Consider the following 16,551-nt stretch of genomic DNA (forward strand, 5'->3'; position numbering starts at 1 on the left):
ATAATTTTTGAATCTTGATCCATGACATATCCGGATGGAATTTTCAATCATAACTTGAATCTAACTTTTTTAGCTTGGAATTTCTGGCTTCAAATATCACTATATCTTCCCCGTCGGAAAAAGAAAACCAAACCCTTCTACCATATAATAACCTAACAGGTTAGGAAAATAAACATAATTTCCAAAACACGAGAAATAGGTAAAAATACAGGATTAGAGTATGATATCAACATAAATCATATAGATTGAAGAAATACTCAAAAATATATGAATACCCGTTTGGACCAAGTTGTAGATAAAAACAAGAACTATAAAGAGCATGTTTGGAGGAGCTTCTGGCAGCCGCAGCTTCTCACATAATTTTTAGAAGTTAGAAGATCTTCCAAACAGTACTCAGCTTTTGAAAATCTGGAGTTGCAGAATCAAGAAAATGAACTATAAGGGCCCGTTTGGTAGAGCTCTGAACTCCAGATCCTAGCTCCAAACTCCAACTCCAGTGAGAGTTGCTTCTGTGGGAGCTGGAGAGCAGATCAAAACTGTTTGACTAGTTTGGTCTGCTCCAGAACTCTTAAAAAAGAGGATACAGAGTATATTGACAATAATATCTTTGTGGATCATATGGAGTCATGATTAAGTCATAATTTAATTATATTTTTTTTCATATAATTAAATATCGATTATTTTTTTAATTTGAACAACACCACTATATGGTTACAAAATCCTATATGACAGTTAACCTATAACATAAATGTTTAGTAATAATATATAGTCCTACATGAGTGGCAAATTCGAGTAATTATAATAAAATAATAAAGGGTAGTGGGTTTTTTGACGTGGAGTGGAGCTGTGGAGCAGCAAAAACCCAACTCCACCCTGTAGTTATTTTTTAGGAGCAGCTCCGCTCCAAAAAAATAAAATCTATATCGTTTAGCACAACTCTAACTTTCAAGCTATAAGCTAGGATACCCAACTTTTCTAGATTCTGGGAAGCCAACTTCTCGTCTCATCGGTTGTTTCTCACAATTTTAAAGCTCTCCAAACAGGCTCTAAGAGGGAGACAAATTTTTTTCCAATAAGTTGGACGCGTTGAAAATTCTCAAAATTTCTATGTTTTGAGATATTCCTAAGGAATTTTAAAAACATTACTTTATCCCAATAATTTTCTCCATAAAAATTTAATCCTTTAAATTACCCTAGAATTCATTTAGTGCAAAGGAGTTTTAATCCGGGATCCATGGCATGTGTAGACCACATGGAGGAACGGCGGGTTGCAAAAAGCAAAAACACAAACCAAGATAGATCTTGATCTGACCCGGGGAATCTCCTCGGGGCTCCGTGACGACGATCATGGATGCCAGCCAGGCCTCCGCTCCCGCCCCATCCGCCGTCCGCTCCCTCCATCCGACGGCCCACGCGCCTCCTCCCCCGCCGCATCCCACCCTGACCGCGCAGCAGCAGCCGCGCGTGCGTGCGAATCATTTCTCCCCACTCTCCCTCCTCTTGCTGAGTTCTTCCTCTTCTCCCCCCCTCTCCCCGCGGCGGCGGCAGCAGCAGCAGCAAGCAGCATCCTCGGATCGGGAGCAGAGGACACGCAGCAGCAGCAGGAGGAGGAGGAGGCCATGAGTCTCTTCGGTCTCGGCCGGTGAGCTCCCGCGATCCCGAACCATCCTCCTCGCCTTCTTCTTCTTCCTCTTGTTGGGTGGTGCTTGGTGTTTTTTTTTTCTTTTGGTGTGGGAAATTGGGAATCGGCGGTGGTCTCCGAGATCCGGGGGCGGAGTCGGTTGCTGCTCGCTTCGCTCTAGCAGCCTGGTTCGGCCGGTGCTGCTTCCTTGCTGCAGCCCTAGAACTAGAACTAGGGAGTAGCTAATTCAGTAATTCCGCCCGCCATGGGAGTAGGAGCTCCTGCTATGCTCGATTCCGTTTCTCCAAAGACGGTTTCCCTCGAGATCATGCCGAATTCTGGGCTTTTCATGTCCGTGTTCTTAGCTGGTTTCGAACCACGATGCCAACCTCCCTGATGAACTTTGTTTCTGTGTTCTTCAGGAACCAGAAGACGTTCCGTCCCAAGAAGAGTGCTCCGTCGGGCAGCAAGGTGAGGATTTTTCTAGCAGATGGTTCCTTTTCCTTTGGTAATTGGTACTAACTTTGTGCCACACTGTATCGTGCGAGTTGCGTGAAAACTGCTTTGCCTCTTGGTTCAGGCCATCAAATTGGGTCCAATTATGACTAGATCCTGAGTTATCGCCCCTCTAGCTTTGCTTAAAAGTTAAAAACATCTTTACATCTTGAGTTCTGGATTCCTCGTTAATTGTTGTCACTGGGTAGTAATTATTAATCAGAGCTATTAGTATAATTCATCTCAGGAGGTTAAATTCAGGACTGTGAAATGCATGATGCAAATGGATCGGCGATAGATCCTAACTGAAATGAATGTATCTCTATGCTAGTGGACAAATTCTGAGGCACCGTTTAGTTTCCTGTTTAATTGTTAGGCAAAGGCCAACCAATTATTTTGGCATTCTTTTTGGCCTTTTGTTAATCAACATGGTTATTGTCTGTTTATTTAAGGAAAATAGTTTTAACCTTTTTTCCCTAAACTGGCCAAAATTGGATTTAGCTCACTGTCGTAACTTATACTCCTACTTAATGACTATTCCAAAGCGCTCAGAAAATTTGGCACATCCAGGTTCAAAGAGTTAAAAGCCTTTGCTTTAGTTGACATCTAACATATCACATCCTTTGCTTGAAAGCCTTAAAATTCATGTTGTATTGTTACATCAGGGATACTATATGGCAACTGGTGTGCATTACTAAACATTCATGTTATATTGATACATCATTTGATACTGCATGGCAACTGGTGTGTGTTAGAAAACCATTCTTTCTCAATTTCAGTATTCTACTTGTTTCGTTGCTACAATCTTCATACACATCTTGGATTCGTAAACCACGTCAAACGAGCACATATGTTTTGGCATAAACTATAATTTACAATTAAACTTGGTACATGAAATGGTCTCTGTAGCCTTTCTCAATACAGTAGAGTTTGTCACTTCCATGTTATATATGCCATTGAACAATTCCCTTTTGAGCTGCAGGGGGCGCAGCTTCGAAAGCACATCGATGCCACTCTTGGCAGTGGAAACCTTAGGGAAGCTGTAAGGTTGCCGCCTGGAGAAGATATCAATGAGTGGCTGGCTGTGAATAGTAATGTTCCTCCCTTTCATTTTTCACATTGATGTATGCTTGATATTTTTCATCTGATTTTTTATGTTTCTAATTTGTTGTATCTAACATAATTTGCGGTATAGGATGCAACTTAACCCAGTCATTTTGTCGAAGCTAACACATCTTTTGATTTTCAGCTGTGGATTTCTTTAACCAAGTTAATCTGCTGTATGGCACACTTGCTGAATTCTGCACACCTGAGAGCTGCCCAACAATGACTGCAGGCCCAAAGTACGTTTTTCCATCAGTCAGTTTTTGGATTTGTAAAACATAAGAACAAGACAAACAGAAATCTTATACTACAAATGAAGTTTGTCAGTGCCTCAAAGTCTGTAGCAGCATATGTAAACTTCTTTATAGTATATCATGCATAAACTGATCTATCATTTTCTACTTAAAAAATTAAATGCAAACAATTACCTTCTCATGTTTTAAACAATTTGGTCCAGTATTTATACCAAATATTAGGGCATTTAAGCTTAGGATATGGTTCAGTAGTTTGGAAACATTGGTTCACGAAGTAAAGTAATGCCTCATGGCTGCCTTTTAGGAGTATCACTTTGGCCTTATCTTGTCTTCAGTGCTTTGCCTCTTTCCACTTGTCCTGGTATAATTAGGCTTGAACATTGACTAAATGGACCAAGCATGATGGACCCTTCTTGGAACGAAAATTTCCATGAATGCTTTGCATTATACTTCAGCTATGATAAGGATACTTTGAATTATACTCCACCTATAACAAAGTGGACTTGTCATGGCCACAAGCCCCTGATTCATTTTCATACAGAATTACTTAAATGTTGGTCACATCATAACAATTAACAACAGAAACATGGAATTTATGCAGGTATGAGTACAGATGGGCTGATGGTGTCCAGATAAAGAAGCCCATAGAAGTGTCAGCACCAAAATATGTGGAGTACCTAATGGACTGGATTGAAGGCCAACTTGATGATGAATCTATATTTCCCCAGAAGCTTGGTAATCATTGTTTCTCACAAACAATTGATGTTGGAATGGTTGTGCATAACTTAATGACTGATCCAGTGTTGACACTACTCATTACTTATCTTATTTTAATTCCTTCACCAGGCACACCATTCCCGCCAAACTTCAAGGAGGTCGTAAAGACAATTTTCAAGCGCTTGTTTCGTGTTTATGCCCACATATATCACTCCCATTTTCAAAAGATTGTCAGCCTCAAGGAGGAGGCCCATCTTAATACCTGCTTCAAGCATTTCATTCTGTTTACAACTGTAAGGCTCTTTTGTTTGTAGGTTGTAATTTGTAAGATCATCATTTGCCAGAACTTGCGCTGTTGATCATCTCAGATTTCTTGGTCGATAGAAATTGGGGAACATAAAAATTTACGTGCTTCGTTCTTGTTGGTATGTGGTGCAGGAATTTGGCCTGATTGACAAGAAGGAGCTGGCTCCACTCCAGGAGCTCATCGAATCGATTATTCCTTACTGAGAAGAATACGGGGGACCGAACTGAACGGGGATACCGAGTTCTTTACATTGACGATCGAGGGATCAGGCTACTTGCAACACTATTTTACTGGCATAGAGCTTACTGTTCCAGACATCAGACATAAAAAGAACAATTGACATTGCTAATGCTATCTTGGTGTCATTGTGTGTACCTACGTTCGTTCGACCTGATTCGATATTGCCTTTGTAAACGTGCTTGTAATGTAATAACAGGAATGTTTGATTGGGGTATATTGCAAAGAACAATGTATGAATCCAATCGTCAGTTGCTATTATTGCTTCCTTTTCACAACCCAATGGTTCAAATGTGTGTGATTTTCTGTATGCTATACGCAACCCACACCAATCAAGATTGGGGGAATGAAAATTTTTGGGCTAATTTATCATGCTTTCGAGTTGTATTAATCCAATCAAGATTCAATAGTTGATACAATGAAGACATTGTAATATCAGATTAACACAAGATGGTAGAGATCACTGACTCATGAGAAAGCGGATTTGGGCAGGCGATGCAAGTACCACGAGGCGTGGCAGATGGAAGCAGAAGCGAAGAGAAGAGAAGGTTGTTCCTACTCGAAGTCTCGAACACAAGCTGATCGGGCGGTGTGGCTAGACGCGGCCCTCCCAGAGACATGGCTGGTCGTCGGAGCAGACGGCGATGACGGCGTGAGGCGGGGCGAGGCCGAGCGCGGCGGCGCGGCGCCAGCGCTGGGCGCGGGTGACGCCGAGGCAGGGCCCGTACCGCATGTCCATGTCGAACTCCCGACCCATCCTCTCCCGCTCCTCCTCCTCCTCGTCGATGCGCCTCCTCGGGTCGTCGGCGAGATCTGGCACCGCTACAAACACACACAGCAGATGTACCCGATCAAACCAGCGAACCGGCGGGGGGAGAAACGGAGATACCGGGCGGGGGGCTTACCTTGAGCCACGGGCTTCTGGTGGTGGCGCGGCTGCGACGCCTTCTTGGAGACGCCGCCGGTGGGCTTGACACTGCCGGCGGCGGCGTGGGCCTTCTGCTGCCGGAAGAAGGACTTCATGTCGCCGCCGCCGCTGCCGCTCCTCATGGCTCCGGGCCTCCGGTGGTGACTCCGCTGCTGCTACCGATCTCTCTCCCTCTCGATGATCTCTCTCCGGAGTGTGGCGTCGCGGATGGTTGGGTTGTGGCCGGGATGGATCGAGTGGCGTTGGGATTTTATACCGGGAGATTGCGTTGGGTTAGAAAGGGGGAGGGAGTTGCGGCCGTTGTGACAGCGATTCGAATTTTGAATTTTGAAATGTTGGGCGTCGGGTCTCGTCTCGGGGGTGTGAAATCCAAACCGTCCATCCGTGACGTGTCTCGAAATCGTGTCGTCTGAGAGCAACTTCAACAGTATAATCAACTACTAGCTCCAATTCATCTATAGTCAATCTAATAGTCAACTGATACAATAGTTACCTATAAAACATCAATACATGGTTCCACATGTCATACACATATTTTGTCTTGGAGTCCGTGTGTAGTTGGCTACAAATTAGTAGCTCATTTTTCTTCTCTCTCCCTCCTTATCTCTTTAGAATATGCTTATAGCTGGCTTATAGCCTGCTATTGTACCTGCTCTAAATTAGTTCCTGGGGGTGCAAAACGTCCGTGCCATGTCATGCGTGCATACCAGGATTTCACGTATCGTAGCAGGCTATAAGCTGACTATATGCTTATATGGAGAGAGGGGATGAGAGGGAGTTGTAAGCAGGTTGTTAGCTTGTAACCAGCTTATGCACAGGAACCAAGGAAATCTGTGAGAGTGACATATGGGTCCTATATTAATGATGAAGAGCTAACTAGTATATAGGTAGGCTAAGAGAAGGTTATAAGAAGTCTTATAGCCAGCTTATTGGCTATATTATTACCCTTGCTCTAATATGTCAAACCAACCCGCCAGCGACACCATATTTATTGACGACAATCGTGATAATCACATGAAAGTCATACAAATTTAAACTCAAATTTTTTGAATAAAATCATCACGGTTTTGGTGGACAAACCGCGTGGGAGGGAGCGATTATCGTACGGAAGGTAGCGATTATCATCCTGGTTTTGGTAGAAACGATAATTGTGATATCATGATGATAATAACGGCAATTTTAATAAATCAATAATCACGGTTTTGTGTAAAAACTACACGATATGTCACTCGTATAGCGATCTATCACCATGAATAGTACCTTTGCGGTATATCCGATTATTACGATTATCGCGATGATAATCGCGATATTACGAACCCTGGTACATACACAAAATGCATGTTCTTTGTGTTGAGCAATGACTAAGTATAGTTATTTGAGGATATAAACAAATAAATTATAAAAGTGATATCATTTAGAAGCTTGACGAACACATGCTAAAAATGATTCAATCCTATGAAACGAGGAGAGAAATTGTTGGTTTGTTTCCAAACCATTCTAAAAACAGTTTCATTTTAAAAAATACAAAAAAAATAATCATAGAAAAATCTTGTCAAGAGCTCGGCTTAGTTCTCCCCTGATGAGACCCAAGGTGCTCGAGACTACGATAGTCTAAAATGCTCCATCTAATGCATTTAGTAAGGTAGGGTTCGTTGCCTCCCACACGTGCAATGATCGCTTGAATCCGCTAGTTAAAGCTACAAGATGGAAATCAACCTTGATGTACGAGGGACAAGACATATACCACTCTCCATGATAGTTGGGTGCCGCTACATGCCTACAATCGATCTAACCTATACCTCACACCCCACCCTCAATCGATTCTTGTGGTGAATGATGGACCCAATCCGATAACTGTGGTAGAGGACCATACGATGATGCGACACCACACCAGCCATACCTAATTCTTTGTAGCCGAGGCCCGTAGACCCCTTTGTTGTTTTATTTGGCGTATTCTTTGGTTAATGTGGTACTCTCAAAGGTAGTATCGAAATGTGACCAAGAAAAAAAGATGGATTCGAGGACTAAAACTAATATAGTTCAAGAGTACTAGAGGGTTACACTCAATAACTATTGAACATGTCTAAATCATCCATGCCCACTCCTCTGCTCCTGAGCTCAAGGCATTTAATCCCTAGATTCGTGTGTGTGGTTCACCCCATGGGTTAAACACACAAAGAGGACTAGCTCAAGCCTTTGCTTTCGATGTACGTTCATTGACAATAGCGATATATATCAAGAAGAGAGATGTGTGCATCCACTGTGATTTACATGTAGGCCATTGGGGTATGGTAGCAACCTTGCCTATTGCACTACATTGTAGTTATTTAAAACCATGCATCTCACTCAATTATCAAAATCTACTTTTGTTTCATGGTGTATAACTTTATAGTATTGTGTAGATTTATGAGGATGTTAGTAAGTCTAAAAATATTATATAAACAATATGCACTAATCAAAATACAAATCTGGTTATAAACAAAAAGTATTACAATACGAAGGATAGTTGAACATGATTTTGATAGTGGTGTGTTATTCTCGAATAAAGAAGAAAAGGCAGTTCTACTGGTTGATATTAGGATATTAAGGTTAATAAAGGAAATAAATTTTGATCCTAGAATAAATATGGACCAAATGAAGATAACAAGATATGTGAGGGTGGGATATGAATAAATTTGTTAAGTAATTGATATGTAAAATACTATTGTAAAGAGTGATATAAACACTTATATTATAGAATGAAATTGGGACTAAACATATTTATCCTATTACTATTTACTGTTGCATCCCACGTCACGCAAAAACCATTAATTCAGAGAACAAAAACAATTAAGTGGTTAATCCGTTTCTTTTCTACATGGGTTTCGTTGACGTGCTTATGTGTTCCATCATCATTTATAGAGATGTGTGGTATATTACTAAGTATCTTATTATTTTGAAGATATTAATCCATCGTTTTAATTATGGAAAACATTGTTTTTTTGAAAGGCTGAAAGACATTGTTTACCAAGGGGATTCTTCTATATCTTTAGAACGAAGGACCTCTTGAAACAATCTATTTTTGATTGGTTACAAATTATATATTTTTAAATTGAATAGGCCATAAACACCAGTAATTTTTACGTCCTAATGAAAATACACGGTTAGGCAACGCCACGATAATTTTATAGGTTTTAAAAAAGTTATTTTGTTACTTTGAAACAGAGAAATCAGTACGGCACAGAAAGTTGTACATGGTTGGACGGATTAAGACTGTAAAATATCCTGCTATTTCACTGTCGAGAGCTAGATTTTGGACTCGCATGAAAGTGAACCCCCTCCCCTGTTTCTAGAGGAAAAGAAAAAAAAAGAATACGAGAGCGAAGCTCCTGTTTGTAGAGAGAAAAAATACAGAAAAGAGAGAGAAAAAAGAAAAACAGAATAGTTTAGGGTGGTGTTTAGATTGAAAAAAAATTTTATGAGAAGTGTTACGTCAAATGATATCGGAAGGAGTTTTTGAACACGAATGAAAAAATAAATTTCACGGCTAGCCTAGAAACCGCAAGACGAATCTTTTGAGCCCAATTATTCCGTTATTAGCACATATTGGTTACTGTAGCACTTATGGCTAATTATGGACTAATTAGGCTTAAAAAGATTCGTCTCAAGATTTCTTACATAACTGTGTAATTAGTTTTTTAGTTCATCTATATTTAATGCTTTATTTAGATGTCTAAAAATTTGTTATGATGTTTTTGGAAAAAAATTTTGAACGCCTATGCGTCGTGTGGGTGCGACGTGTGGACGGAACGAGGGTCCTCGGAGTCGGATCTTTCCCGAGGCGGTGACCGCGCGCTATCGTGTCGCTGCGCGCGCGGGCCCCACCGCGGGCTGGCTCTGCTTCGCTTCGGGTGATCTCGTGGCGGAGACGCGCCCGCGCCACGGCGCCCGCGTCGCGACGAAAGCCTCACCGCGCAATATCTCGCCCCGACCAATGGCCTCCCGCCCTCTCGCCCCCCCCCCCCCTCCTACCCTATCCTCTCCCTCCCCCACTCCGACCACCGCGCTGGTAACTCCGCCGCCGCCGCCGTCTCCCCGGCCCCGCGGTAAAATCCGAGAGGGAGGGAGGTGGAGAGAGAGTGTGGTGGCCTCCTTGCGCCACCACCACTAGTGCAGTGGTGGAAGTAGCGCCACTTCTGTAACCACTTCTCCGCCTCTCCTCGTGTTCCACTTCCTCTCCCTCCTCCACGCGCGCTGCTGCTGCTAGTGCTGTACGTTGCCACCTCCGCGGTTGCTCTCGTCTTCCGGCGCAGGTGCAGGTACGACGGCGAGCGGGATAACGCGCGCGATGGCGGCGGCGTCTTCTTTTGGTTTGGTTTGGATTGGATTGGTGGTTGACATGTGACAGCACCGGCGGCGGCGTGCGTGTAGGTGGGGTGAGGCTGGGACTGGGAGGAAGATGACGGCGACGCCGGCGGTGATCGGGCTCAGCGCGGGGAACAGGCTGCTCAGCACATCGTTCGGCCCGTCCGACCTGATGGCGGACAAGGTGAGCCTCAGCGTCGGAGGAGGAGGGGGAGGCGGGGACGCGCTGCCGTTCGCGCCGCCGGCGCCCGCGACGCCCAAGCTCACCGTCGCCGCGCACAGGCTCAAGCTCTCCCCGCACGGCCGCGCGCAGGTCATGCGCGCGCTCAGGCACCACTCCTCCGCGCCGGCTCTGTTGTCACCGCCCCCTCCTCCTCCCCCTCCGCCGCTTTCCTCCTCCTCCTCCTCCCCCTCGCGCGACGCCGCCGACCTCGAGTCCTCCCTCGAGTCCATCCTGCTCCTGCAGAGGTCCATGCTCGAGAAGCAGTGGGAGCTTCCCTTCGAGGACGAAGACCACGCCTCCGACGACGGCGGCGGCGACAAACACGCCATGGCCATCGGCTTGGCCGAGGACGAAATCAAGGAGGACAAGGTCACCGTCGTCGTGGCGCGGTCCACTCTCTCGGCGCGGCAGAGGAGGATGAGCGGCCGGAGGCGGGGGAGGCCCAAGAACGGCGCGGCGCACTTCGCCGTCAGCCCCGAGCTGATGCAGAGCAGGAACAGGATCTACCTCAGGGGCACCGTCAGCAAGGAGCTCCTCACGCACAAGCAGGTCGTCCACCTCTCCAACAAGATCAAGGATGGCATCTGGCTGCAGCAGCAAAGATCAAAGTATGCTTTCATTACCATTACCATTACCACATAATGCAAACTGTGATTGAAATTGTTGGAAGTATATTATTCACATTTCACCGTCTAACTTCAGCTTCGGACTGAACTGCTCGGTGTGAGAAATTCATCAGGGACCGTATGATTTCACATTCTTTCAATTACCAAGATACTTTAAAATAACTCAGTGATTCTGATTCGTTTGATTTATCATTAATAGCCATTGGAATTGCTATTCTTGATCTTGATGGTTTCTTCCTCCGATGTCGAACCAGGCTGAAAGAAAAGCTGGGGAATGAGCCATCATACAAGCAGCTGGCACATTCACTGAAGATATCACCTCCTGAACTACGTTCAAGGATGCGCGAGTCGTTTCTCGCAAGGGAGATGCTAACAATGAGCAACATTCGTTTGGTCATCTCCATTGCACAGAAGTATGATAACCTTGGTGTCGAGTTGGCTGACCTGATTCAGGTAATGGCATCAGTTCATTCAGTTGCCTTTGTAACTGTAACAGAGTCCCTTCAGTCCAATCATCTGTCTGACATACTAGAAGGATTTTATGTGCTTCAGACATGTAGTAAAGTGTGTTGTGATTCAATCACATTTTGCAGGGAGGTCTGATAGGGTTACTCCGTGGGATCGAAAAGTTTGATGCATCGAGGGGCTTTAGAATCTCCACTTATGTATACTGGTGGATACGCCAGGTGAGAGTTCTGTGCTATCCTGTGAAAATGGATGGAAGCTAATCACGTCTCTGTACTCCTTCAAAGTTATAGATAGCCAGAGATCAACTCGATTGATACCTGATACATCCTCCTTATTTCATTGTTTGATCAACACCAGGGTGTTTCAAGAGCATTAGCTGAAAACTCAAAAACATTCAGGCTTCCAACTTATCTGCATGAGCGGCTAATTGCTATTCGTAGTGCAAAGTATGCGTTGGAAGATCAAGGAATTGCTCCAACAATAGAAGTAAGGCTTACTGTACTAATAAAATAAAGTATTGGCTACTTTTGTTTCATTGAACTGCAAAATATTTATAGTTTTAGTTTTCTTTGTGTGTTTGAACCTTTGTGATTGTTTTTTTTTTTGAATTTGAACCTTTGTGATTGTTCTCAGTTTTGTGAATTGGGAAGTAATTCTAGTCGCGTTGTTGCATTTTTAACTATGCTTCTTGGTTTTCCGAAAAGATTATAACTTGAAACTTTTGGTGGTTATTCTCAGAACATCGCAGAGTCGCTCAACATATCTGAAAAGAAAGTACACAATGCTACAGGGGTAATATATCTTTATCTTGCTCGGTGGAACTTGTTTTGTTCAATTTCATTGATATTTCTGGCAATGCCACAATCATTTTCACTGGTTGAAAAATTGCAGGCCGTGAACAAGGTTCTATCATTGGATCAACAGGCATTTCCTTCCTTGAACGGTTTACCTGGAGAGACACTGCACAGCGTAAGCAGCTATATAGCTACTTTGAAACCCCATTATACATTTCTATTGCAAAATGTTCCACAGGGTTAACCTTTTCTCCCTTTTCCTTGTTCTCAGTACATAGAGGATCAAAATGTAGCAAATGATCCATGGTATGGATTTGAGGAGCAGTATCTCAAGGTAACCACAGAGACATTTGTTCCAGAAGACATTCTAGTACTTGCTACTACTCTTCTAGTCCATGTCCATGTTCTTTGTTTTCTTTTTGGGAAATAATAGTCCATGTACAAGATAAAAAATCATCATGGCTCCAAGCAATTTTTTTAAACGTTGACTCCACAAACATATTATAGCTATAAGACTCTGAGTTGATACTGGTTATGACATATGGATGACTTCATTACCTTATGTCCTAGAAAAATCATTGAATGTGCTTTAACATAAACATTGTACTGATACCAGGAAGAAGTCAACAAGCTTTTAAACTCAACACTCAACGAGCGTGAGAGGGACATTATCCGGTTATATCACGGCATAGGAAAACAGTGCCATACATGGGAGGATATTAGCAGACAGTAAGTACTATTTCTTCAGTTGTTATGGACCAGGGAAGAAAATCTTGTTTGGATCCGGTTCATTTTGAGCTGCCTAGTGAAGTTTGCTTGCCTGGAAAAAAAAAGAGGAAAACTAAAACTTGACCATTCTTATCAAAGTATCCATGATAATTTCTTGGTATATTTATTAGTTTCTAATACGGACCTCAAAAAATAATCTTCAGGTTTGGTTTGTCGAGGGAGAGGGTGAGGCAACTAGGACTTATTGCGATGGAGAAGCTGAAGCACGCTGCGAGGAGGAAAAATATGGATGCATTGCTTGAGGATTATTGAGTTGAGGCTCTTTTTGTTTGAGTCAGACCCACAAACGCAGTGGTTGTATATAATCGGAAAACATAGGGTTCATCATTGAAGAAAAGGCGTACTGCCACTTACCTGAAAATAATTATACGTGTACATTTTGTGACAATAGGCATGCATGATCAAAATCTCTTATGCCTGTGTTATGACCAAGGCAATCAGGAAACAGAGAGATGATCTTTTTCCTTCAAGTTTTACAATTACTCTGTAATGTATATGTAAGTATGATTTAGCTTGATCAATAGAGCAATATTTAAAATTCTGAATCATTTCTTAACATGCCTTTTGTTCTGTTCTAAACTTCTAACTACATGTAAACAAAATGCTTAAACTGACAAGGCTAGCAACAGAAATTGGTGTATACAGGAATATTCACTATTGAAGCATGGCATAACTGAACTCACTGAACCTCATGTAATGAACTAATCCTTATAATAATCCTTACTAAATCTTGTGCCAATCTTATCAAATTAAGTACTATTCTAAACTCTCAACTACTGCTAGCAGTGCAAATGAGCTTAGTGGCAACGGAGCAGAGTTTTCCAAAAGAGATTCAAAAACATAAGAGTTTGTGGATACTGGAAATTTGAGAAAGAAATTGATATGCAGTGCAGCAATTTTATCCACATAGAACTCCGAAGCACAGAACACAAACTACGTATCTTCAGGAAACATCAAACTATTATTAAATCTGTTGCACATGTGATGGGAATAATCACTTTTCCAAATGGGCCATTCAAGGTGAGATATTAGAGGAAACTGAACCTTCTGATCTTCTTCAGGTGGTTCAGTTCCCTTTAATCCTCATTTCAAATGGCACATATATGGTCCCAAAAGCTAATGTGTTCATGTGCTGTCCCGAGTACTCCAATCAGGCAATCGAATTGAATGTGAGATATTGGAGAAAAACAAGCTGAACACGTTTGCCACACTGTTGCAAGCATCAATTCAGTAATCAGTTTGCTTTCCTCCAATCCTCACTTCCAGTGCCTGAACAAAACAGCATATCTGAAAGTGAAGCTACTATTAAAACTATTCTCAAGAGCTGGATGTGAAGCAGTTGGGTTCAGGTAGAGAGAGATTGATAGGCATGGTCGATAGAACGCAATCATTCAGATGCATCAGCATTCAGCAGCAGCATCTGTTTCTGTTACACCTGCCCTTCATGCCAATTGTGCGTTGTCGTCCTGAACAACCTTTCTTCTGCCATTTTTCAGAGTACTAGAAGTACAGGTAATGGCAGACACAAAGATAGATGTTTACCAATGCACAAACAAAAAAAAAAGGCAAATAAGGGGGTTTAGATTGAGAAAATTTTTGGGAGAAGTATCACGTTAAATATTTGACCGGATGCGGAAGGGGTTTTCGGACACGAAGGAAAAACGAATTTCACGGCTAGCCTGAAAACCGCGAGACGAATCTTTTGAGCCTAATTAATCCGTCATTAGCACATATTGGTTATTGTAGCACTTATGGCTAATCATAGACTAATTAGGTTCAAAAAATTCGTCTTAAGATTTCTTCTGTAACTGTGCAATTAGTTTTTTGTTCATCTATATTTAATGCTTTATTTAGGTGTTTAAAAATTTGATGTGATGTTTTTTTAAAAAAAATTGAGAACTAACAAGTCCTAAATTACAAGTCAAGTTCATGTGAAGTGTCTAAATCACCTCAACCTTTATCCCAGTACTAACTTGGACTTCCTATCCCTTTATAAAATGACAAATTCCTTTCCATGTGTATATTCTGTCCAATCCACAATAAACTTTAGGAGTGCACTTTACGCAGAAGCCGGATGCTTTGATTTGCTTGATGAAATATCCATTACATTTAAGAAAAGGACCATGTGAATTGAAAAAAAGAAGAAGAAGAAGTGGTGATGGGATCATCAGAAAGAAAAATGGGAGTAAAATGTAATTTTGGAAGATAATTTTGCTTGCCAATTTAGTCTAAAAATTAGCACATCATCTTTTCGCTTCTTGTTATGCTTATGAGCCAAAATTTAAATTTCAACCATAAATTTAAAGTTGATTAGTCTTCTCATCATAGTTTATTTTTCAACTTTAGCTTTTAGATCGCTAAAAACACACACATATAAATATATATTTTTTGTCATAAATTATTTTTCGCTTGCAAATATTACGTTTGACTTTTTTTAAAAAAAAAACCAAAACACCGCTAGGAGCACAGGCTAGAAGTCTCCACTCTTGGATTGTTGTATGCCCATGACTGACGGTGGACAATTGACTTCAAAGTCTTCTGACCTGTATTTCTCTACAGAACTTTTAAAAACTCTTTCCAGTCGATCCAATTCATCACAAGTTCTAAATAAAGCCTTGTTTAGTTTTCAATTTTTTTTCAAAAACATCACATCGAATTTTTGACACCTAAATAAAGCATTAAATATAGATGAAAAAAAAACAAATTGCACAGTTATGAAAAAAATCTTGAGACGAATCTTTTGAGCCTAATTAGTCCTTGATTAGTTATAAGTGCTATAGTAACCAACATGTGCTAATGACGGATTAATTAGGTTTCAAAAGATTCGTCTCGCGGTTTCTACGCTAGCCGTGAAATTCGTTTTTTTATTCGTATCCGAAAACCCCTTTCGACATCCGGTCAAACATTTGATGTGACACTTCTCCCAAAAAATTTTTCAATCTAAACACCACTTAAATTGGGCAGCCACTTCCATAATGGTGCACAGGTGTATGTGTTTGAAAGGGTGGAAGAAACATTCAGAGACTTTGTTAGGCCAAAAGGAAAAAATAATGTTAGGCCTGATGAGCACCCTAATTTGCGGTGGCACTGTACACCCCTTGAAAAAAAAATTTCTGCCAGCAGAGACTATACCAACATTTGATCGTCATAAACGATGAATTGATGGAACGCTGTTTAGTCGCCAAGCCGCCAATAGCACAATTAAACCAAGGTACAATAACCCAACATGATTTTTTTATGGGGAAATGTTGCACATAAATTCAGAAACTATTCACGACAATGACTTTTGATTTCTTGTTTGACGACATACATATTCAGGCACGATCTTTCTCTTTATCTCACATCTTCAAAATAGCTTTTGAACCGTTGTATTTTCATGGGTTGGGTGCCCACGCACTGTTCGGAGAGTTTCACCTCTATCTTTTCGCATACTTATGAGCTAAAATTTAAATTTTTAATCTTAAATTTAAAGTTGACTTTGAAAGTATTTTTACTCAAGTTTATTTTTCACCCTTAGCTTTTAGATCACTAAAATACATATATACATTTTTTATTTATAAATTATTTTTTATTTGCTAATATACCATTTGGATTTTTCCGTGAAATAACTAAATAATCATCCTCGTTAGACGGTAAACCCACCC

General features: G+C 41.6%; 3 protein-coding genes across 4 annotated transcripts; 2 read left to right on the plus strand and 1 right to left on the minus strand.

Annotated features, from left to right (window-relative positions):
* Positions 1-1,465: 1,465 nt before the first annotated feature.
* On the plus strand, positions 1,466-5,004 carry LOC102704356 (MOB kinase activator-like 1A). The gene is made up of 7 exons (XM_015840613.2): positions 1,466-1,642; positions 2,044-2,092; positions 3,099-3,207; positions 3,366-3,459; positions 4,076-4,209; positions 4,321-4,484; positions 4,630-5,004. The coding sequence occupies exons 1-7, from the start codon at positions 1,620-1,622 to the stop codon at positions 4,699-4,701; spliced, it is 645 nt and encodes a 214-aa protein (XP_015696099.1). The 5' UTR covers positions 1,466-1,619; the 3' UTR covers positions 4,702-5,004.
* Positions 5,005-5,090: 86 nt separating this feature from the next.
* On the minus strand, positions 5,091-5,871 carry LOC102701013 (DNA polymerase delta subunit 4-like). Its single transcript, XM_006659100.3, has 2 exons — positions 5,641-5,871; positions 5,091-5,557 (listed from the first exon to the last, which is right to left on the minus strand). Exons 1-2 carry the CDS (start codon positions 5,783-5,785, stop codon positions 5,331-5,333), a joined length of 372 nt encoding a protein of 123 aa, XP_006659163.1. The 5' UTR covers positions 5,786-5,871; the 3' UTR covers positions 5,091-5,330.
* Positions 5,872-9,694: 3,823 nt separating this feature from the next.
* Positions 9,695-13,452, plus strand: LOC102701287 (RNA polymerase sigma factor sigA). Of its 2 annotated transcripts, XM_040526786.1 has the most exons (10): positions 9,695-9,961; positions 10,074-10,838; positions 11,111-11,309; positions 11,450-11,542; positions 11,682-11,810; positions 12,063-12,116; positions 12,216-12,293; positions 12,390-12,452; positions 12,735-12,847; positions 13,051-13,452. In XM_040526786.1, the coding sequence occupies exons 2-10, from the start codon at positions 10,102-10,104 to the stop codon at positions 13,157-13,159; spliced, it is 1,575 nt and encodes a 524-aa protein (XP_040382720.1). In that variant the 5' UTR covers positions 9,695-9,961; positions 10,074-10,101; the 3' UTR covers positions 13,160-13,452. The 2 variants fall into 2 exon arrangements, with proteins under 2 accessions (XP_040382720.1, XP_006659164.2); XM_006659101.3 differs by lacking the exon at positions 9,695-9,961 and having other exon boundaries at positions 9,990-10,838.
* The last annotated feature ends 3,099 nt before the right edge of the window (positions 13,453-16,551 follow it).

The sequence above is a fragment of the Oryza brachyantha genome, chromosome 8 (genome assembly GCF_000231095.2).
Source record: "Oryza brachyantha chromosome 8, ObraRS2, whole genome shotgun sequence".
Taxonomy (NCBI): Eukaryota; Viridiplantae; Streptophyta; class Magnoliopsida; order Poales; family Poaceae; genus Oryza; species Oryza brachyantha.